This window comes from Apteryx mantelli, chromosome 8, assembly GCF_036417845.1.
Source record: "Apteryx mantelli isolate bAptMan1 chromosome 8, bAptMan1.hap1, whole genome shotgun sequence".
NCBI classification, from domain to species: domain Eukaryota; kingdom Metazoa; phylum Chordata; class Aves; order Apterygiformes; family Apterygidae; genus Apteryx; species Apteryx mantelli.
Genome location: NC_089985.1, coordinates 21,454,638 through 21,478,303, shown reverse-complemented (window position 1 = coordinate 21,478,303; position 23,666 = coordinate 21,454,638). Strand labels below are relative to the sequence as shown.

At 39.3% G+C, this 23,666-nt stretch overlaps 1 protein-coding gene across 11 annotated transcripts in view; it reads left to right on the top strand.

Moving 5' to 3' along the window:
• The first annotated feature begins 4,464 nt into the window (after positions 1-4,464).
• The window catches only part of SNX7 (sorting nexin 7), a 34,294-nt gene continuing 15,092 nt past the window's right edge, over positions 4,465-23,666 (top strand). For 7 of the 11 annotated variants that reach the window (XR_010884868.1, XR_010884866.1, XR_010884867.1 and 4 more), the window contains exons 1-7: positions 4,465-4,725; positions 13,905-14,087; positions 15,979-16,089; positions 16,494-16,658; positions 17,617-17,818; positions 19,633-19,832; positions 23,266-23,352. Coding sequence is in view for 4 of the 11 variants with exons in the window: in XM_067300874.1 (XP_067156975.1) it covers positions 4,546-4,725; positions 13,905-14,087; positions 15,979-16,089; positions 16,494-16,658; positions 17,617-17,818; positions 19,633-19,832; positions 23,266-23,352 (1,128 nt within the window). In the remaining 7 variants the exon portion in view is untranslated. Of the gene's footprint in view, positions 4,726-8,631; positions 8,715-9,456; positions 9,555-13,904; positions 14,088-15,978; positions 16,090-16,493; positions 16,659-17,616; positions 17,819-19,632; positions 19,833-23,265; positions 23,353-23,666 lie in introns of those variants that run through there. The other 4 variants (XM_067300874.1, XM_067300873.1, XM_013961319.2 and 1 more) reach the window with 4 other exon arrangements.

Below are 23,666 nucleotides of genomic sequence, written 5' to 3'. Positions count from 1 at the left end.
TCTGACAGATTAATCATTTTACAATATCCCAATTAAAGCACCTTCCGATCTTAAACTAATAACAACAACGACAACGTTTATAGCTTAATGGTTACCTTTCAGCCAGCACATAATTGGCAGCTGAAAAGTTAAGCATCTCACAACTTAGCCGAGAGCTTTCATGTTCTCCTGCCATGGGTAGTTTAGGCACGGAACGCTAATAGTTAACTTTATTTTTGAGCCATTATATGGAGCTTAATATAAAGCTTGCTCTAATAAATGGAATGATATGAAGGTCAGCCCTTAATTCACCATCAAAATATCTTTTGGGTGTAATCATAATGACTTCTGCTTATACAGTATACAACCCTGACAAGAATTCTACTTGACAATACATTTCAGACCTAGAAAAATGCTCTCATTTGTGTCAAGGTGATGAATGTCAGCAGATTTACTAATATGCTTATTATTTGCACTTCAGCAGTGGAACAGAGTAAAACACCATGAGTCCTCTATAGCCCCCTACTGCCTGGCTAGAGAGCAGATGAAATAAAACAAGATTTAATCCTGTCCATGTAATTGTACAGTTGGTGAAACTCGACAAGTCAACATTAAGTATTCAAAGTGGTATTGTGGCCTAAAGGGATCACATGCAGCCTGCACATGAGAATGAAGGAATAGCTTGGTTCTGCTTCGGTGTTTGTAAATTTAATTTGTTCAAGAAAAAGCAACTCTGGAAGGGATTACTAGCTAGCATCAACTCTGTTACCAAAGGAAAAGGGAAAGTGCAAGTAGGAATAATATTGACATTTCGGTAACACAAAAAAGCTTTTTGAGCTTAAGTGAATAAATAAAAGTTGCAGGCAGTGGCAGCTCAGCCCTTACATATGCATTCCACTCGGTGTTCACGAGCAAGAGGACCTGAAAAAGTTGAGTATTTCATGCAGATTTCATATCTATTTAGAAAACACCATATCTTACAAAATACTAACTTTTCTTTATAAAAATAGTCAAGTATTGTCTCAGTGTAATAGCTCTTTCTCTAAATAAGGTAATAATATTCATGGTAGGAAAGTGTTTGGCATATTGACCCTTAATTATTTCCAAGATTTAATTCAGGTTCAGAGAAGGTTATCTGTGGTCTGTGGTTAAATATGTAAATCTCAGGTGCTCAGGTAACATGGAGCCAGCTGGCATATGTGTGCACATACGCATGCTGAACTGATGAATAATCAATATCTACAGCAATGCACTTTTGCAATAACAGCACAAAGGAAACCTGCTGAATGTAGCTCTATATTTATGCTACCTACAATATCTCTGAATAACACAATTATTCAATTGTTTAAATTCACCTCTGGTCCTACAGCTGAAAATGAGTGACAAATTCTTGAGTCTCTAAAAAGCTCCTTTTGCTAAATGTTGCATGGCTGGGCCTGCAGGGCTGAGAGGTGCTGGCAATCCCACTGGGATTTGGTGTGGAAGTGAAGATGCCCTGAAGTTACATCTTATTCTCCGGACCCTTTTATTAGAGATTAGAGACAGCTTAGAGGAAGGCTGGGGAGGGCAGGTGAAAGTAATGCCAGAATGGTTTCCTATTTTGTTTTAGCATCGGTCCTTGAGATGATTAAAACTCCAAGTAACTATGTTATGTGCATTGTAATGGGCATTTTATTAGAGCAAAGGACTATGAATACCTTTTCCTCGCAGACTGGTACTTCAAATACAGATAAAGCACAGGAAGATAAGCAGTACCAGTGAGAGATCTAAAAATATGTCTGGTTAAGCTTGATTAATGAGATAATAAAAAGCTATAATAAGAAAAAAATCCAATTAAAGTATCTTGTGAGATTTCTCTGAAACAGAAATAAAGAATCCGGGATAACGGTAAAACTTTGGAAAATTAATATGATACAGGTGACAACTTTAGTATTCAAGACTACAGTACATCAGTTTTATACTTTCTTTGACTAGCTGTCTCTTATTCTCCTTCTGATGTGTGGTGTCTAGAATTCTGATGACTGGTAAGTTTTCTTTCATTGTTTTTGTACTGCCCCACAAGTATAACATCTGAAATTAAACACAAATATATTAAAAATTCAGGTATTGTAGAGTTTGTGGGTACTTGTTCCATTCAGAAAACCTATACACCTCTGACACTTTAAAAATAATGAAATGAAAGCAAAAACAAAGAGGAAACTATACTCATCCATCACTTATATGAAGCAGAAGTAGTCAGAAAACAAACCGTCTATGCTTGTCTTATCATGGATATATGAAGAACAGATTAGAAAGAGTAGAGAAGTTATAGTCTGATACATTATTCATTTTTCATCAGTAGCTGGGACATGAGGGTAACCATAGGATATGGAAAGGAGCAGCTAGGGACACTGGAAAGATACCCTAAAAGAAACAGAGGTGGGAAGAGCTGCAGCTCTGGATGGCAGCAGAACGCGTGCCACCATTAGGTTCGCAGTCTGTATCCACAACAAACACATCTGTCCAGACACGGAGCCGAGCGTCACCTTCCCCTGCTACGATTGCACCCGCATCTGGTAAAACGGGAAAAGGGGCTCGCAGCAGTCTGGCAAGGAGAGGGGAGGGGAGCAGGGCCGCCGAGGAGGCACAGAGCCAGGGGAAAAGCAGACGGCAGCAGTGAAGGGACAGTATAGACGGGGAGGGAAGGAGAAGAGGCCTGAGGACCTCATACCAGGCCTACTGGTAATACTAAAGCAAGGGAAAAATGCCAATTTTGACTTGCTGAAACATACTCTGCTATCAGTAAGTATCAAAGAAGTGTGTACCTCATCTCCCTCTGGTGGCTGGTCCACAGAAGATAGCAAACTTCTACTGCAACCAACAACTGTTACTTGTTATCTGAAGTGCAAGAGATCACATCTGTGTGAAGGTTCGAACCCTCTTCATGACCCATGCTGAAAAGAAATACGGTTCCCTCTGAATTTTAGATTGTTTTAATAAACATGAAAATGTCTTACTACATTTTCTAATTACATAGGCATATTCTTTTTCTCCTTGCATTGCTCAGTGAGTATCTGGTGTTTATTTTTGTCAATCTCTTTCAAGGTGTGGCTCAAGACTTCATTGAAAAGCACGAAATACAAAACGAATTTCCTCATGAACTGTTGAGAGTGTTTCATGAACAGTTTTCACAAAACTTTCATGTGACTATGGGTTCTGCCTTTTCTAATTTGACAGCTAGAGAACTGAGGTACAGAGAGATTATGCCGTATCTGGCTGTTTAAGTACCCATCTAGGACTTTTCAAACTATTTTACAACAAAGTTCCCATTGACTTCAGATATTTCAGACTGGTCCTACACTGTGAGAATTTTGATTTCAATGACTTGCCCAGCATCACAGAGGAATTCCTGTTTAACACAGAAAATCTAATCTGCTGAGGTAGCACTGAACTTCAGGTTAGAACCTTTCTTTTCCGTCAGCCTGCCCACTCATTTACTATATGTCCCCACCTTTTGCAACAAGTGGCATTACTCATTATATCCTATTCATTTTCAAAGAATCATCCTACCCAGAACAAGGGAGCGCTTATGTGGAAAAAATATTAAACTGCAGAATTTAAGATGGCTAATAAAGGATATGCTCAAGAGGAAGAACTCAGTAACATTAGCAACTTCAAAATCCCTCTATTCTGCATTAACTTTTTGCAGCCTTAACATTTTTAAATGTTTCATTGTTTTCCTTCTCAGATGTAATGTGGTACCAAAGCGTCCCAAAAAGTGAATCTCTGACCTCAGAGCAAACTCTGACCTCAACTTCAGCAAGCATACCAGACCTCAAGACTATGGAGCAGGCAAGTAAGCCTCCAGCTGCAGACAACAGAGCGCAACATGCACGAGAGGCACGAAGTAAGGCCTGCCTGCTGGCTGCTAACCCAGTGAGCAGCTAGGACGTTGGCTTTGCAGCCTGCACATCCAGCAGGAAGAAGGACACAGACCTGAGGAACAGAAGAAACCAGTGCACTCCTCCCTGGGGAAATATGCTTGGGGGTTTCTGACCAAATAAAACAATACCTGCTTGTTTTTACTAAGTTCTCAGAAAGAGGATACTACGTACACCTTTTTGATGACCCAACTCAGAAGCAGTAATTTTCCCCGAACATTTTCCAAGCAGTGCCCTGTGGGTGGCTAACCGCAGCTAGCCCCTGGCCCACAGCAGCAGCCCTCCCAACTTGCCCAGTCTGCTCAGTCACTGAGCAAACCCCTAAAGAGGGCCAAAGGAGGAAGGCTGCCAAGAGCCAAGGAGACCGACGCCTGCACGCCTCCCCCGCAACGCCTCGCCGCCGGGAGGCCTCAGCCCGCCACGCCAGGCCCCGCGAGCGACGGCCCGGCGCCGCGGCAGCCCCGCCCCGCCCCGCCCGCAGGCAGGGCCTGCCGACAACCGCGGCCCTCCGCCCCTCCCGACAGCCCGCCCCGGCGGCCGCTTCCTCTCCTGCGCACTGGGCGCGCCCGGGCCGGGGGCGGGCGGCCAATTGCTGCGCCCCGGGGAGCGGCCGCGGCGGGGCTGCCGCCCGCGCTCGCAGGCAAGGATGGAGGCAGAGGGCCGGGTACTGGGGCCGCCGCTCCCCCCGCCTCCCTCCGGCGGCGGCAGCGGCGGGGGAGGCGCCGAGCCCCCCGCTTGTGCCGCCGGCGCGGCCCGGGCGCCGCCGCCCGCCGCGGAGGTGCTGGAGTTTGACGACGAGGAGGACGATCTGGAGGTGTTCAGCAAGGTACGGGCTCCGCTCGGCGGGGTGCGCAGCGGCGCCCCGGGAGCGCCCGGCGGCGCTGGGGCCGCGCCCCCTCCCCTCCCCTCCGCGGCCCGGCCGCGGGGCGGGAGGCCGCTCGCCGCGCCGCGCCCTGCCCCCGCCGGCCCTTTGCCCCGCTGCGAGCGCCGCCCGGCCGCGCTCTTTGTGCCGCGCCGGGTAGAGTCCGGAGCGGCGGGGGGGGGGGGGCAGGCCCCCCCGGCCCGCAGCGCTGCCGGCCCGCGGCGAGACCCGGCCCGGGCGGCTGCGCGGGGGGCCGCAGCAGCGCCGGGGCGGGAGACCCGGCCGTGCCCGCGGGGGTGCCCATCACCGCTGCCGCGGCAGGCGGGGCCCCAGGGCCGTCAGCGCAGCCCGGCTGTCACCGCGCCCCCTACCTCGCCATCGCGCCGCGGCGCGTCGGGGGGGGCAGCAGCGGGCGTCCCGGGCGTCGGTGACCTTCCCCGCCAGGGCGCCGCCGTGGGCGGGCGGGCGGCTGGTCAAGACCCGGCCCGACGGCGGCCCTGGCCGGGGCTCTCCCTTCCCCCCCTTCCCCTTCCCCCCCCCCCGGCGGCCCCTGGCCGGGGCTCTCCCTTCCCCCCCTTCCCCTTCCCCCCCCCCCCCCCGGCGGCCCCTGGCCAGGGCTCCCCCCGCCCCGCGCGAGTGAGGGGCGCGGAGCAGCGGCGCTCCCCGGCGCTCCCGCCCGCCCTCGGGCCCGTCCACGGACTCGGCTCGTCGCGGCCCGCGCCGGGAGCGGTGGGGCAACGTCTCCTCTCCGCTCGGGGACAACGGGAGTGTTTCGACAGTGATGGTTTCGGGCGCTGCAGTCCTGCCTCTCTGCCATGTCACTTATAAGCAGTGATTGAAATTTGTCGCTTTTGAGCAGCTGAGGAAAATTCCTTGTTAAACGAGCCTTTGAGTGCAGGCTTCCCATACAGCACAACAGAGGTTGTTGTACCGGCGGCTCCTGCAGGGCCCTGTTCCCGGCAGAGCCTCCGCGTGGAAGCGAGGGACCGGCGCGCATACATCCCGCTGCCGCAGAGACCTCCGTAGAGCTTTCCGCAGGCCACGAGCGTTTTCCTCACCAAACTTGCGTTCTGTAAATGCTAAAGAGTATCTTGAAGTCCCAGGTAGCTTTTTCTTTGGAAAACAAAAGTGGGTTTTGCTATTTCAGGAAAGCTATTCAAGTAATAACTTTTACTGCTTTAAAATAGCCAAGTAATCTGGAGTCACTGTAATTTTATCATCACTTATTTGTCATGTATCATATATGTATCTGTAAATTAAATAAACATTGCAGCAACATTTAAATATAAACAAATTAAATATGCCCAAGTTTCAGTATGAGTTTTCTTTTAAAAAATGAAGGGAAGTTTAGAAACATGCACCTTTCATGTAGGAGATTCAAGAATATGACTTCTGTATTTTGATGCCAGGAATAAAATGAATATAACTGAAATATTCAGGGTCCAGATTCTGCAAACACATAATTAGCTGTCTATGTACATGTAAGCCAATCATTCCACTACTGATGATTTTTAATGAATCTGCTGTTATATCAGCTACTGGCATCACATAGTTTAGATGAGAATCTGAAATTTTATGACAAAATTCCAGTCATCTTGGTACTTAGTGATGTGGAATGGAAAGCAGCTGAAAATGTAAACCAGAATATGCTTTAACAGCTCAGAAACCAGAGAACAAATAAGAAGGCGTTAAAATGGGGTGTTCAGGTTAATCCTAAGGTTGGGACCTGGCTTCTTCTTTTAAACCATGATGATAGTATCAACAATATTAAAACATATGTAAATAGTTTCCATATTAAGGCCTAGTTCCTTGTCCTTTTGGGACCCACACTTTGGATTGGATGCATATCAGTAGTGCTCTTGGTGCCTATGGTATGATTCCAGTTGCAATGCTTTTATTAGCTTGCAAAATCCTTTTCAGTTTCACATTTGGAAAACCTATCTCCTCAGTTTCTCCCAGGCTTAAATGAGCAAGTACTTTTCACAGTAATAAAGAACAAGTTTGTTTTTTCCCCAAGTTGTTGCAATTTCAGGTATGATTCTTTAAGACTCTTGTAATGTTGCTGTCATTATTCTGTAGTGTAGAAGAGTAAATGCATGTAATGGAAGTTAAATGTGTTCAAATGCCTTAATACTCTGAGATACTAAGAGCAAAATCTATTTTCCTTTAATGTGACATTCATTAATTCCTTTAACATGGATATAAGCCTTGGTAAACTAAGTATGATATAGCTAACGTATAATGCTTCTCTAACGTATAATGTTTTGTACTGATTTGGTTAAGACAAGACTTAACTCCTACCTTTTCAGCCATTAAAAAAGTGAGCATGTGATGAATCTATTTGCCTTATCAAGACTACATCTAAAATATAACATAAAAACATGCAGGGAGCTAAGGTGTAAAAATACACATAGTGGTCTAAGGCCCTGTTCAGCCTTCTAAATTGTTGTGCAACAGGATGTGTGACAATAGAGATAAATAGCAAATATTTTTCCTATTTGAAAATATGTGATGGCAAGCATTTTCAGTAGGACCAATGATAATATAAACTAAATGTGTATTTTCTGTATTTCTGTAAACAAAATATATTTTTTGGTATATGTTAATAAAAAACATTGCAATAGGAGCTTCATTCTTAGGAGCTATATATTTAAACTGTAACTGCAGTACAATTTGTGATATTCATGGAGTTTAAGGCCAGAAGGAACTATTAGGTGATTTAATGGTCTGTAACTTATAAGAGGTCAGGCTAAATTTCACCAAGTTATCTATGTTTTATTGAAGCATAACTTGGGTTTAGTTAAATCATATTTTCTTGAAAAGCATCCAGTCTTGATTTGGCATCAAGAGATGAATGATTCACTGAACTTTTATGCAAAAACAGTTCTAAAATACAATTTTAGTTTTGTTTCTCATTTTGAATTCTTTGACTTTTACCAGTAAGCTCTGGCAGTTCTGCATGTGGGTATCTGTGCCTATTAATACGGTATATCAACAATTGCATTGCTTGTTTGTTAGAGGAGTGATGTTCCTTAAGAATAAATATAAAGACAAGTATAGGTGATACAAGTTACTGCTTGTATATGGCGAATATCTGCACCTTTAAATTTCAGCCACCTGTATTCATGCAAAGTATTTCCTGCTTATATAAAAACCTACCCACTGTTAATATATGCAAAGCAAAGTGATAACTATTTCTGTAAACAAGAAAATGTGTCACACTATGTGAAAGTATTGCATTCTTTTCAAATCTTGGACACCTGCATTCACTGGTTATATATAGATCAGAAATTCATAGTTTCCTTTCAGGTGCAGATTTGAAGGCTGATCTTTTTGAGATGAGGAAAATCTGTGAGGCTGATTTTGGATTACACCTCCTATTTGTTTATGTGCCGAATATTAAAGGGAAACACTAAACTATTTTTTCTGTAACATAGTGTTCCAAGACCCACTTATATTAAATGGCATTTTAATGGGGTTTTCCACGCAACTATCTTTATGTAGCAGTGTAGAATTTGCAGGCCGAACACTGTCACTGCAGTAGTGCAGTGCAGTGCCTGACAGTGAAATTGGCTTCATTTTTCTCAGTTTAGTCAATGAAAGTGGACCAGGTACCAAAATGCTGAAAAATGAGATTCTTAAAAATTGCCAGCCTCAATACCCTAAGTTATTACTCAAGATGTAAACACAAGGCTTTTATTTTATGAAAATTCATAGACATTTAACCTGATAGTGTCATAAACCATTGACCCAGTATCCTCTGACATATCTCAAATATTACAGATGAGTATCTTGTTTGGCAACTGATAAAGCATTATATAACATGAACTGCTTTTCCCTTTATCCTAATTTCAGTTACCATGGAAAAAGTTCTGAGGTCTTTTTAGCAGAGACAACATCTCAAGGTTGAATTATGAATCACACAACCTGCTTTATTCCACCAGTTTCAACATGTAAAGTACCATACGTATCGCAATATCAATTCAGTTAATCTTTGTGTTCCTTGTTATTGATGTGGTGACCTAGCATTGACAAAGCTGTCAACACTTTTGTTACTAGTTAAAATCTTAACCCGTTCTCCTTTCAAAACTCTGTTTTTCAATGTTTGTCTCCATTCCATAGTGACAGAAAACTTGCATCTTTTCCAGAAATACCATGAATTATCTGCCCACTTCAGAATTGCATAGAGGCTATTTTTTTCTTCCAAAACAAGCTGATCAGGGATTTCAGACTGATTTATAAGTGAATGTCTCAACCAAGGAACTAACTATTCTACCATCTGTCTTCCTCCATCTCTTTGCTTCTTTGAAGAATGCGCAAACAACTAAGCTATTCTCTAAAAAGATTAACTTTGCCACCACTTCCTTCCAGACATATTTTAGATATCCATCCCCAAAAGATTGCAAGCTCTGGATCCTGATTGGAATGGATGGAGGCACCATCTAAGCATCTAAAGATCTAGTGAGGACTGGTGTTTAGGCAAACACCTGGACTTAATGTTTTCTGCAGAGAGCTCTAGGCTGCTCTGTGTTCAGTGTGGATTTTAGCCTATTTTGAGGCTACTCATGTTGTACGAGTGTTTTCCTTACCTTATTAATTTTGGAGTCTCACTGACCGATTTCAGCCCAGTGTGAGAGAGGGATTACGTATCTGCAAGTTTTAGAGAAAGAGACCCAGAACGAAGCCCCCACACAGCAGGTTTTCTGCCTGTTTGATTTCCTGGCCAGTGAATCAAAATACATGAAGCTACTTGCTGATCAACACACACAACTCTACCAATGATCTGCCCATAGGTAAAGGGCTTGGAAGGGGGAAGAAGGTGAGAGGGGTTGGGGGTGTGTGGGAAAGGGAGATGAAACAAGTTTAGGATGTAAAAAAGCCTTTTTTTTGGATGCTCCAGCCTGAGTCATCTGAGTCAGGAGATTCTTGATTCTGCCTTTGGGGCAAGACATCTAATGTTAGATACCTACAGTATAGATCCTACAATGGGAAAGACCTTTTTTTTTTGGATTAGACCTGCAAGACTGCAATCTGCAGTATGGTTTCAAAATGTATTTATTGGATCATCTGTCATCAAAGTGCATTACTTGCAGGACAGGACCTTGGTGGTGGATGAAGAGGAGAAAAGATTAAAGAAAAGTTATAAAAAAACAAGTGTTAGAAGCGAAGTCTGTTTTTCTGTGCCACAAAACTCCTCCTCCCTCAACTGTATGCACACAAAAACATAGTTCCAACTGCAAAATTATGGCTTTAAAGAAGTTAGAATTTTATCTGGGTACTACACTTTTTTTTACCATGTTCCTGTGATAATCTCACACTACACAAACTTCAAGAACTGCTGGAAGTAAACCTGAAGTATCATGAAAATAAAGAAAGAGAAACAGATACAGATGCTTATTTAAAGCTCACATGCATTCATTCATTCGTGTGTGGGTGATGCTAGAACCATATACAACAAAGCTGGAGACCTGCTTATTCTATGCATTTTTTTTCAGTATTTTGTTTTGCAAATCACATATTCATTAGCCTCTCCATATAGAAGTATACTTTCACGAATCTATCCGTATGGAGAACTTGTAGTAGCAACCTAGAAAGAGGAACGAAACACTAAGATATTAATGACTCATAGGAAATGAGAAAGCATGAAATACATTTGGCTTGATCCAGTTTAAGCCTTTCAAAGTCATTATTCCTCAAGTATAAGGCCATTCAAGTGCTTTACATGCTCGCAAGTATTTTTCTTTCCCTGAAAATTTCGGATTGTCTCAGTACTTTGAATTGCATGGTCTGTTCTAAACTATCACTTTTAGAAAGCAATCCTCATTCTTCATATATAGCATATCCAAGTAGTGCTAGATAACAAGGAAAACACAGCTTTTCTGTTTATCCTCCACAATGCAAATCAGTGCTGACTAGATATCAGTATAGAAATGATGTATAGGAGCAGACTGAGTAAAATAAGTAAAATGAATGACGGGCATACAAGCAGCTATACCATATTTAAAGCTATTGCTTTTAATCTTCCACTTTGCTTTTGTCTCCTTGTTCAAAGAACTGTATATAAGTAATGAGAGGAACACTGATACATTACTCTTTTTGGTGTGTAATTCTCAATATAAATTTCAGCTCCGTATTTGTGAGGTTATACTGATAAATCCAAAGAAAAGAGATAGCAGTAGACAATGAGGTTTAAAGGCGGGAAAAGAATAAGAGGAAAAGATAAGCCAAAGAAAGTTTTGATCCAGCTGAATTCAAAGGCAAAATCCAAACTAACCTCAGTAACACTACAATGTTGTACTCTTCAGTCCCACAAGGTCAGTCTTAGGATAATACATACGATTCTAGTTTGTGCGGGCTCACACTGTTCCACTCCTGATACTTCAACAGTTTTCTCTTGAGCAACCCCCCTTTTTTTCCCATAACATATGGTTAGTAAGGCACTAGAAAGGGCAAATTTGTGAACTTGCCACCCAGGGATAACCTTGTTTGCAAGAGAGTGCTCGCCTTGAGATTGCTTGGATAAACAAGCCATGGGGTTTTTTACTGTGGCATAAAACTTTTATAATGGTAGTTTAGGTGACTCTGAAAGAAACATTTTCACAATGTGAAGGAGCAACAGTCTTTCTAGAGCAGTAGTTTGGACCTTTGCATCTTAAATCGCACGCCGAGGATGTTGTAGTCTGTGCTGGTGTGATGGCAGCGAGCCTGCCCCAGGCTGAGCGCCGTATTGCATTACTGCAGGTTGTCACAGAGGTAAGCGATGACCCCAGTCCAGACGGCACAGCCTGTTACAGCTGAATTCAACCTTTCGGTTCCCTCTGACTCCCAAGCAGTGATGGTGGCTCTTGTGCAGTCATCCTTTCTACAGCACATTCCTGCCTGGTGTCTTCCGTAGGACTCCGCAGGTTACCTGACCTCAAACACAAAACTGATGCTGACATTTGCCGCTTTTCCTGGTCGCTGTGCCCATTGATGGCGGTGCAGCTCCGTGCGGGTGCTCTGCTTTACCTGCAGTCCTTTCAGCTGCCTAACAAAGCAAACGGTCTTTGCACGGGACTTCCGTGATGCTAGTTACGCTTCCCTTTGCGGCATGCACTGCTTAGGGATGTTGGGGAAAGCGGTAAGTGTAATAGGCATCCACACTGGGCCCAGGAAGGAGCTCCCGCTGCCATTTTTCTGTTGAGTTATAGAAAGTAACGAGCTAGAGAGAAAAGCTGAGATAGTTTCTTAAATAAGGCTCCCGTCTCGCCGTACCCTGTCGCGTCACCAATTTATAAATTGCCGCATTCCACTTTCAGTAATTTAAGTAGAAATCCAAGGTGGAGACATTTTAGGCCAGTTCCCGTTTCTAGAAAAAACATTATTTCAGTGGCAGACTCTGTTGACTGGAATATTGTCACAGCTGCTGATTCTTGTGGTTACCCTTTAGGAAACTATTAGACTCTATTGTAAAGCTCTGTGTCTGTCCCTAACAATTTTTACCTCCTATGGTTACATAATACAGATCATATTCTTAAGCACAGGAGTTACAATATCAAGTGAAGATTAGAGTTCAGTAGAGGTAGGTGCCAACATGTCAGAGGATTAAGGATGCTTTCCGTCTTGTAAAAGGCAGTTACTTGGTTTTGCTGATGGCTAGTTAGATGATATGTTTGGTGGTGTGATATATTCTGGAATATCCTTAAGGAATTCTGCCAGCTACTAGAAGGCAGGGGTGGAAGATAAGTAATATGCTCTGCATCCTTATTTGTGCCGGGTTCAAGTAGACAGATTTAAATCAGGATGATCATTGATTTACATGACATTATTTAGAAACTTTGTTTTAAATGGCCATTTATTATCCAGTTTTCCATGTAAACTTTTTGATTTTTTCTAAAGAGAAGGCAATTCTCACTGGCTGGAAACTTTAATAAGTTATTTTCCACTAAGTGTACCCATGACACTAAATGTGAATTTTTTGCTTTAAAAGAAGAATCAATATTCTTATCTTTTGAGTATATTCAGATAAGCAGCTTTACAGATTACCATACCCTTATTATGATTTTAATTTTTTAATTATGTCAGAAGGTGCTGAAGAAGTGATTCTTTTTCACTAAATAATTTTTGATTCTTGATTTATGTCTAACTTCACCTTTAGAAAACTGAAATTCAGTGAAAACACAAAAAGGAATTTAAAATTTTTCATTATTTAAAATACTTCATTGCATTGAATACATTGCAAAAGTGGTATAAAATATTTGATATTTAAAATATAGTGATTAATTTTAATTGCTCTAATTCATTAATTAGTGAATTTTTTTTGAGCTAGTAAATTGAATTTATTTTCCTCGTCACCCTATTCTTCAAGATTTTAGAGTAATAGATCTCATCCAGACTTGCATCACAGGGAGAAAATGAGATTTCTTGCCTGTTTCCAGTTGGTTTCTCAGCATTTGAGTGATAACCACTGAACTCAATGAGCAGAACAAGCTGTTATGAGGAAGTATTCTTCGCATGCTGTGGTGAAAGTGGCTGATATTATCAAAAGGTGGTTTTGCACTTCAGCAGACCAGTGGCTTCACTTTTTCTAGAAATTAAGCAGCAAATTTATACTGCAGTTTTACCTATTTTTTAATCGTTAATTAAATGTATGTCTCTGTAACAGCTTTCCATTTCAAAATTTATTTTAAAACATGTTCAAACCAATTCCAGTAAAAATTTTGAAATAGGTTTTGTTATTTTTTTTTAAATCATCATTTTTTATCCACCCCGTTCAGGTTACTAGAGATAATTCAAGCTTAGTAAGTCCTGAGTAACTTGCTTCTAACAATTGTAAGAAAGCTGGTAAGTATCCTACACGGTTACTGGGACCTGGGATTCATAACTAGTTTTAGCATTCATAGGCAAGTTTCCTTTCTAGGTCTGCATAACACTCTTCTCAAACGGTAGCATTTTGCTCTTTCATCAGTAATAGAATAGATCTCATTTCTTATATGCTCACTGAAGCACATACTGAAAAGGATAACAGATTTGCAATTTGCAAATGCTCATCTGCCCTTTGTTTTATCTGTTTATTTAAAAACTTGCCATTTTAGCATCTGAGACGTGCGTGTGTGTGTGTGTAAATATGTATTGATGAGGATGTTCTCGTGTCTTATCTGTAGGATGCATCACTGGCTGAGGCAAACTCATTCAGTCCTTCAATGCCAACATCCCCCTCATCTATGATAAACCAGTATAAATTTGAAGATGAATCAGAATTAAGAGATCTCTTCATTACAGTCGATGATCCTGAAAGCCACATTACAGCCATTGAAACATTTATTACGTACAGAGTAGTCACAAAGGTAAGCTTCTATTGCTGGTCTTAATGGCTTACGTTAATAACAGTGGTAGTATTTTCTTTTCTTTATTGCAACCTTAAAGCATTTTGACTCTTCTTGTGGATCATTCTCTGACATCTTAACTCAGATTTCAAAATTATACTCTGATTCTGCTATGAGTTAGAGACCAGTAAAGCTCTATGAAACTGTGGGGTAGATTCTGAAAGCAAATCCAGCATGGTAAGTCTACACGCATACATATTCAGGGCTTTTATGCTGAGAAAATAGATAATTAATATTCCTTCACTGCAAAATCAGTTTTACATGAAAATAGCATTTTCTACTGTGATCTCTGATAGGAATATGAAACAGCAGAAAGACTGATTCAGTTTGAAGACACTATATCACACCAAGTATTCGTGACTTTTGGATCAGTTGCAGGGTAGTGATCTTTTTCCTTGCCTAAATGTTACCTGCTCCAAAGCCTTTCGATTCCCTTCTCTTGCAATTACAACGTCCACTTTCACGTGAAAGTTTGTTTCCTGTTTACAGTTGCATATTATTTCTGGGGAAGCTGCAGCAATTCTCAAATGAAAAGGTAATATTAGGAATCAAATTAGTGTATTTTTAGCTGTCCTGAATGCAAATTATTCGCTAGGAATAAGGAATAAAGTCAGCATTATGAGATCAGCCAGCTCTTTTGGGATTACCAGCAAGTTTTCTGCAGGCTGCATTTTGAGAATCGCTGTGTTAATTTATTTTACTTTGAGTTCTTTCTAAAAGATTCATTTATAACCAAGTTTTCAAATGGGAATTATTCATCTTTAAATAAGAGAAGATATAAATTTCTCATAAAATATTTATAAGAATGGGAAGAGAGCTATCTTTGTTAGGTTGCTAGCAATAATTTTCACTTTATGCATGTTTATGTAGAAGAGAGAATGTTTTTTCTTCAGGCAAGTATTGAAGGGCTGTAGGTGGATTTCTTTTGCTTTTTTAACTATTCTGTCCTTTCTTATCACATTTAATTTGTAGTGCTGGTTGATGATGATAAAGTAATAGCATTCCTCCCACATACATTGAGAAATTTTTATTCAGCCTTCAAAAATGATTAGATTACAAAAGTATGTTTGAGTTTTTTAGAATTTACTTGCATCACATTATAAGTCTCTGTGCAACAATGAATGCTAAACAGACATTAATGAAAACATGGGCTCTTTTCTACATTGATTCCAGAAGATAGGGCAGTGATAAAATAAGTCTCATGGTTTGGCAATTTTTCAACACTGTAATAAGCATTTTTTTTCTAAGCATTAAAGGTTTGTTGGCAAGTTTGAGCAAGGAGTACAAAACTAGAATTGATGATGGAATGTAGAATCAATTAAACAGTGCAATTTTATTTCTGTGATATGCTAAAGTTTTCATGTTTTGAATGTGGGGATTGTTGACTAACAGCAGCTGGGTCCAAGGACATATGTCAGCTATTTTTAATTTTTTCAGAATGCTAAGAAATAGACTTTCCTCATTCTTAGATTTTTAATTACTTTAAAAGAAGAGCCTTAAAAGTAATGAACATAAGCATGGTTGCTGAGAGGGAAATGCTTCATTAGAATAATGTTGGAAATCTTTTGGAAACACTGTAGTAGGCTAATCGTTACAAGTCATTCTATTTGCAGTTTAGTACTTGCTTTTTTTTATACAATAGAAACTTGATTTCTTGGTAGAATAGGATGTGTTTTATCTCTTACAATAGTTGATTGCACTTTAGAAATAAACAGCAACCAGCTAGCATGGGCAAAATAAAACCATGTATGTATTTCCTTCAAGTTCTCCATTTTCTTTAAAAAAAAAAGCTATATTGTTCTTTTTTTCTAGTATTCTAATATTCTGGTCCTGTTTTTTCTATGGTTTTCAGACATCTCGCTCTGAATTTGACTCCAGTGAATATGAAGTTCGAAGACGGTATCAAGATTTCCTTTGGTTGAAGAGCAAACTGGAAGAAGCACATCCGACATTGATTATTCCTGTTCGTTTGCTAAAACTCATGTTATTTTTATTTGTTTATAAGATGGGTCCAGTTTTATACAGGGATATTTGAAATCCTTCTTGAGTTTCTGAAGTCTCACAAACATTAGCCTACTTTCATTAGCTTCATATGTATGTGATAAATAAAAATCCCTTGGGGTATTTCTCATATCTTCCAGTTATTGTAATTTATTTCACCCTTTGTTAGTTTTAGTTGTATTCTGCTGCACTATCTGCTACAAGAACCAGTTTATACCACTGTTGAATATGTTAATTTTATAACAATCTGTTTTTACATGGTGGATTTTGCAAGGCGTACCTATGTATTTTAGTAAGTAGAAGAACTTTTGTAATACCCCTGATATTATGCAGAGTTATGCAATGTATTCTTTGTTTTTTCCTTAGCCATTGCCTGAAAAATTCATAATGAAAGGAATGGTGGAACGATTTAGTGAAGAATTCATTGAGACTCGAAGAAAAGCTTTACATAAATTTTTGAACCGTATTGCTGATCATCCAACTCTAACTTTTAATGAAGACTTCAAAATTTTTCTTACTGCGCAGGCTTGGGTAAATTGATTTTATTTTTATTTACAGTTATAGGAAACCATGTCTTGTCTTAGCAGAGTAAACCAGGAGTCTCTCTAGTTCAGTATACAACAGTCTCCAACCATGGCTTGCTACAAAAGTGTCAAAAGAAGGCATGAAGCTTAGGGAATATTATTCCCCCAAGATAACTTTGTCTGTGGTGTGTTTGGTAATAATCATGTGTATTGCCATAAAGATTGCTGAACCTTCCAAAGCAGTTTTGTTGCTGCATATTGGTTTTCTGTGGCAAATTTGTGCTATTTTAACTCTTCAGGCTTTTTGTTATACATATAAGCTTCCAAGATTATATGAAAAGTAATATTTTAGGTGAATTATTGTTTTGGCATAGCGCTTTTTCCCGTTTTTTTTTTTTTTTTAAAGATATACTAATCTCATAAAAGAAATATACAGCCCTTGAATTTCCTACTGTATTTTTGCAAGATGTGTCCAGTTGAATATTAGAGTTCCGTACTCAGAAAGCCTGCCTCTGGAATTCAGCAAAGGTTATTCCAGCAATGCATATAAATAGTTACAAAAAAATAGATGGATTACTTCTTCCAATGGGAACATTTTTTGTTTTTCTGAATGACTTCTTTCTGCAATCATTACCTCTATTTTTCTGCTCAAAAGGCTAAATTGCAGACCAGCTAACACCCTAAAGAATGAAAGGGTAAACATTTTCTGCCATCTTTAATCATTGTTTTTGAGAGCACGATACACAGCATGCTTATGTTTGTCCAGAGAAGCTTAACTAATAAATACACATTACCATTATGGTACTGAGACTGGTCTAATAATTTTGAAGTAAGCTTTACATCTGATTTCTTTTTTCACCGAGGTTTATGTATTTAGTTTTGTTAAAAAAAGCTTTAAATAGCAAATTATTTTTAGAGAATTTAAAAATGTTCATGAAGGTAAACACAGCATATTTTGGTTTTAGGAACTTTCATCACACAAGAAGCAGGGTCCTGGTTTGCTGAGCAGAATGGGACAAACCGTAAGAGCTGTAGCATCCTCAGTAAGAGGAGGAGTTAAAAATCGACCTGAAATGTTTACAGAAGTGAATGATTACATGGAAACATTTAGTCAGAAAATAAATGTATTGGACAAAATAGCTCATAGAATTTACAAGGAAGAAAGGGGTAAGTAGCAAACAACAAACATCATTTTTATCTATTTAAGAAATAAATATATTGAAAGACTGAGTTGGTCTGAAAAATAAATTTATTTTCATTGTGCCAGACAAAATACTAGTTTCCAGCAAGCCGAGAAAAAGAGAGATTTGTGTTTATTTTAATGGTCATCCTTTTGGCATACATTCAAATTAGCTTGAATAACCTGTTAATAACTTGTTTAGCATATCATTAAACTAATTGATGAGGAAATTAGAAAGAAGAAAACACAACAAGTCCAGCCAGCTTTTTACTGTGCTTAATGGAGAACTACATGACACTTTGTTTTGTACTTTCAGTGGAATGTAAATAGTTACAGTTTTATATGCTGTATCATACTGGCATAATGCTGTCCAGATTCCAGATCCCCAAGTCTCTCTTTTTTGGTTTGATTCTGCAGCTTTGTTTCTCTATTGACAAAGCAGAATTTTTTTTAAAAATTAAAAGCTTTACTGTTGTCCATAATTCTGTCATGGGAAACTGCCTGGTAGAGTTTTCCTTGATTAAGAAAGATGACTTCCTAAGTTCAAATTTTTGCTTAACAGTAACACCTACTTGGCACTCTGAATTATTTAATTTCTGAGACTGACCCTGATCTCAGACTAGCCCTGTTCATTAGAATTTCCACTGGTCAGTACTTGAGGGATTTTACTTGTGTATAAAATATAATCTGAAGAGCTACACTGTGTTACATAATAACTGAGACCTTGTGCTTTACTGTGCAGTACCATATCTCAGTGTGTCCTGACTATGTTGGAGGGGTTTTATGTAAGGAGAATACATGTACTGAAAAGCATTCCTTTTGACATAGCTCGCTTCAATGGAAATAGCTGGCTGAGATCCTTAGTTTCAAGGCATCAATGCCAAAATATTTGTTGCAAAACCTTATGAATTTTGACATGTTCCCAAGTGCTGCTGGATAGTTCTTCTTTCTAGATTTTCCAAATAGTAATCTGCAGAACACTTGTGGTGTGCAGAGCAGCACTGTTGTGGATGTGACGTGTTGAGAGCTGTGATTCAGGAGATATTCCTGCTAGTAATAGCTCAACATAGGGTTTTAATTACATCTTCCATGCGGGTTTTTTGTCCAGCTGATTTCAAAGTAAACATTACATTCTTCATGGCATACAGCCATATATGCTTTGCATCTTTTGTTGGACATTTCTTCATTATAAATTCAGTTGTGATGAAATTGTGGTTTCAATACATGAGCAAATCGTTCATGGTACCCTCCTGTAAATATGCAGACTTCTGGTCTTATCTAGCCATGCCCAAGTTTAGTGCTACCAAGGGCACAATAAACTCTGGGCCTTAATCTTTCTGATTTGCCACAACAGGCATGCTTACAGATTATCACTGGGGCTAGAGACATAAGAGAAATAATTCCTAGAATATCCATATATTTAGATTAATAAAAAATACTAGAAGACTGCCTATTGCCCAGGGCTGCTATAGCCTGTGTCCATCTACGTGATGATAACATGACAGCATTCAGATCTTGGATGATCTAAATACAACCCATCAGGTCTACATGAATATATGTGTCCTTTAAAAATGACTTGAGGTTTTTTGCTGATAGATTTCTGGGAATTGCTTAGTTACAATAACTTCATTTATTAATTCATAATAATGAGCTGCAGTTTACTTATCTTTGTCATTTGAGCAAATTTAAACTTTAGCCTCAGTCACTTGCTTTGTTCACAATAAATATGAGGTTGCAATTAGTATCACTTAGACAACTATTAATGAACAAAAGACTAATATGTGTGTATGTTCCTGTTAAGAGTATTTTAATGAAATGAAGGAATATGGCCCCATCCACACACTTTGGTCAGCATCAGAAGAAGATATAGCAGACTCCCTAAAAGGTGTTGCCAGCTGCATTGACAAGTGTTGCAAGGCTACAGAGAAACGAATGGCAGGGCTCTCGGAAAATCTGCTGCCAATTATACATGAATATGTTCTCTACAGTGAAATACTGATGGTAAGGTTTCCTTAAGGATTGCTTATGGCAATATATGAAGTTTGGTTTAGTCCAGTGTCATACCTGAGAGAGTTTGCAACTGATGAAAATGATTTTGCAGTCACTCCATTAACTATTCCTCCTAAACCTGTAGAGCATAGGATAGATGTCCATTAGCAGAGAATCCGGTTTGTCTTGCTTTCCTTGTCAATCAGGCAAGAGGCATCCTCTTTCAGATGAGAAGAGCTTGATAGTTTTTATTTTTGTTCTGGTAACTCCTGTTCTATTTTTTTATGGCAGGCAGCCCTTAGTAGCTGTGCTAAAGAGTGTCTGGTTTTTGTCATCTTAAGAGAGCTCTGTATTCTAGCAGACAGGTTCAAGGAACAGCAGCCTAGAAAGACCTGACACTGGTGAAATATGAACTTATCTAGAAATAGATCGTTTTGGAAAAAAGAGGGGGAGAGATTTTTCCCTTCCTAGGATATATTTGTAAACTTTGTTTTCTTTTTCCAGAACAGAAGGGAACTTCCATTCCCTACATCATTATATAAGCACATTTTGGTGTTTGCCATAAGCTGATATATACCCTCAATTCCATTAGTACATATTTTTCTTACACTAGTAGAAAATGTAAAAAATCTGACTACAGAACTGAAAGAGAAACTCTGTCCTGGTTGATAATCAACACAACCAAATACCTGACTTCAGCATGTCATAATCGCACTCTGCTGCCTTCGGAAAGCAGAAGAGGTATACAAACCCCTCTTCATTTTGGATGTGAGATCCCAGTGCAAGCTGAAACAAGTCTCTCTCTTGGGAAGCCACCTCATACTGAAATGGTTTCTAAGTGGGAGCTGATGGTGTACTGCAAGCCACGTGTAGTACAAGACACAAGTTAACAGGACCTTTGCTGGCACTATACAAGGAAGTGCAGAGCATTACCAATTTCTTAAGCAAAGCTCAGGTACAAAAAGGATAAGAACTGCTGCTGCAGTGACTACTCTCCTTAAAACGAGCTTTGCTGAAAAAGGGACCATACAAAATGTCCTATATCTCTCATTCTTTCAAGTTCTCAGGCCTCATTCCTTAAGTCCACATGTAGGTATTACTTTGCTTAAAGGAATGAAGAGGTTAGAGTTGTAGCAAATTGCAGGTCTGCCTCTCTCCCACTTCCAGTGTTATTTTTCAGAAACTCCAAGCCTGTTACTCGTGAGCTGTCCCAGATCTTCACATTATTTTAGAGATGTTGCCTGCCCATTGCCTTCTTGTCTGCAGTGTGGCTCACCCTTTTACAGGTGTTCTTATTTGTCCGTAGCATAGAGAGGTTTCTTTGGACAAACCGCAGAATGATTACCTGGCTCTTAATGAACACTTTTCAATTGCTGATGCCCTTTTTATTTTTTCCTCTGGGCACAAGGTTCTTGAGGCAGTATTTCCAATGCAGCATTGGGCTGCTACAAGGTCCTGACCAGAAGAAAACCTTCCTCCACTACCTCATTTCTGTTCTACAGTTGTTTCTTTTCTTTCATTCACCATGGATTTTTCGCACAACTTATTTCCCTCTCGCAGTTTGGAGAGCTGACTACTAGTTGTTGTAAAAATACAGTAGTGGAAGTCACACACTAGTAAACCCTGCTTTCTGAGGGGTGTTTAACCCTTCATCACAGATACCTTCCTGTGCTGCTGCCAAGATAATGCACAAATGTACAGATGAAGGTTTATCCAGTAAAACGAGTTAATCCTTGTATTTTTCAGTGTTGGGAGTTCAGCCTTAAACTGAGGAAAGGGATGAACTGATAGCTAAAATATTTACATCTGGACTGGCTCCTTCCTAACTGACTCACAGGGAGTGTAACTCCCTATACTAATCTGCCTCAGAGTACAAGAAATCACAGTAAATATTATATTAAATATTATACCCAAAATTGTAAACCTATAATAATGTTTAAAAATTTTTCCTCTTTTTTCCGTAAAAAGTCAGCACATGCTTATAGTTGTTACACATCAGTAATAAAATCATTCTTTTTATCTTGTAATATGATATCTTGTATTATCTTGTATTTATGATAAAAGTTGGCACATAGTCAATAAAATAGTTTTAAAAGAGGCAAAAGAAATAATAGTGAAAAAGCAAAAACCATTTCTAATATGAAGGAAATCTATTCCAGACCTATTTGTTTTGCTTCTATGCTTACAGCTAAACATTTTCTGTATTTATTTAAACAGACAATATTCTCAGCTATTGAATGGTAAAGCTAGGGGTGTTAGTATTGCTGATGTATTACTCAGAATTGTCCAAAGTCAGGTTTACCAAATTTTTCTAGTGAGTACCTGTTCAAAAAGAAATATTGAAAAAATATTTGAGAATTAGCCTCCTAAATTATTCTATTGTGGTTGTTAAAGTGCCAAGATTTCAGAGTTAACTCTGTCAAAAAAGACAGCTAGAGAAACTAGAGCTGCTTGTGCCCTGCGCTGTTTCAACTTGCCCTATTCTAGAAGTAAATAGTGAAAATCTCTTCAGTATATGCAGAAGAAGCAGTCAAACCAGTTGTGGCAAGGTAATGTAAAAGTTTTGAGATTTGTAATGATATATTTCCTGCTTCTGATTATTTTTTTAAAAGGACTAATGCATTGCAACCTTTCTGTGAGATAAGCACACTGGATTTTACAGATGAGGAAACTAAGGCAAAGGGAAGTTTAAATGACTTCCTCAAGGTCACAGACCAAATGAGCATCAGAAATGGAAATTTAATCTGTACCACCATTCCTGTTTTGTAGTCTAACAAGTAACATTTCCTCCCCTTCTTAATTATTTTTTGACAATATGCTAAAAGTCCAATAGCTGATAATGGAGTATTAGAGGAGGAAATAATTACATATACTGAAAATAAGTACATATATCAATATTAGCACATCTATCATTTTTTATTTTAAATTTATCTGATTTTACTGAACTACCTTTGGCACTTACAAAATGATATTGATAGCTTAAAGTTACAATTTCAGTAATATCTGGTATACTATTTTTAATTATTTATTCTTCTTTATATTGTAGCATTTACTCAAATAAGATACTTTCATTCACAAGAATTCATAAACTCATGTTGCTGTTTTAAAATATGAATATATCATAGATTGATTTGATATTAAGTTAACTACTGTTACAGTTTTTCTCACACAATTGTCAATGACGCTGTGTATGGCAATTTCTTGTAGCATTGATTTTAGATTTATTAAGATCCTTGAAAAAACACATAAAAAATACAAGTAATTAAAAAATAATTCTTCACTAAATGGTGTTAGAATTGTTTTTGAGGAATGAACCTGTATCATGCTAAGATTCTTAAATCTTGTCATTCTGTGGTCTAGCTTAATTAAATATCCCAGTTGCATGATGGGTTTCTGAAAAGACAGCTAAAATTGGTTTACTTCCTTCTTTTTTTTCTATATTAAGGGTGTTTTGAAAAGAAGAGACCAAATTCAAGGCGAGCTCGATTCCAAAGTTGATGCTTTAGCCAATAAAAAGGCAGAAAAGGATCTGGTGAGTACGTCAGTCTGTCTAAGTAGCTGCAATATTCTAGGCCTTATTCTAACTAGAAGAGATGAAGGCTCTGATGAAAGCATGGGCTGTGAAGCGCCGCTTTGTGACTCTGCGGTGTCTATATGCTTCTCATACGTTGAAAGTTTGGTCTTGCAGCTGTACACACCAGGCAAAGGCAATCATGAGAAAAATGCAAAACTTAAGTAGATAGGCGGGTGTAGCAAAGGACTGGTGATAGCACAGTCTCATGTATAATGTTTTGTCAACACAGACAGTACAGCAGCTTATTTTTAACATTTCTGTTTTACTTCCAC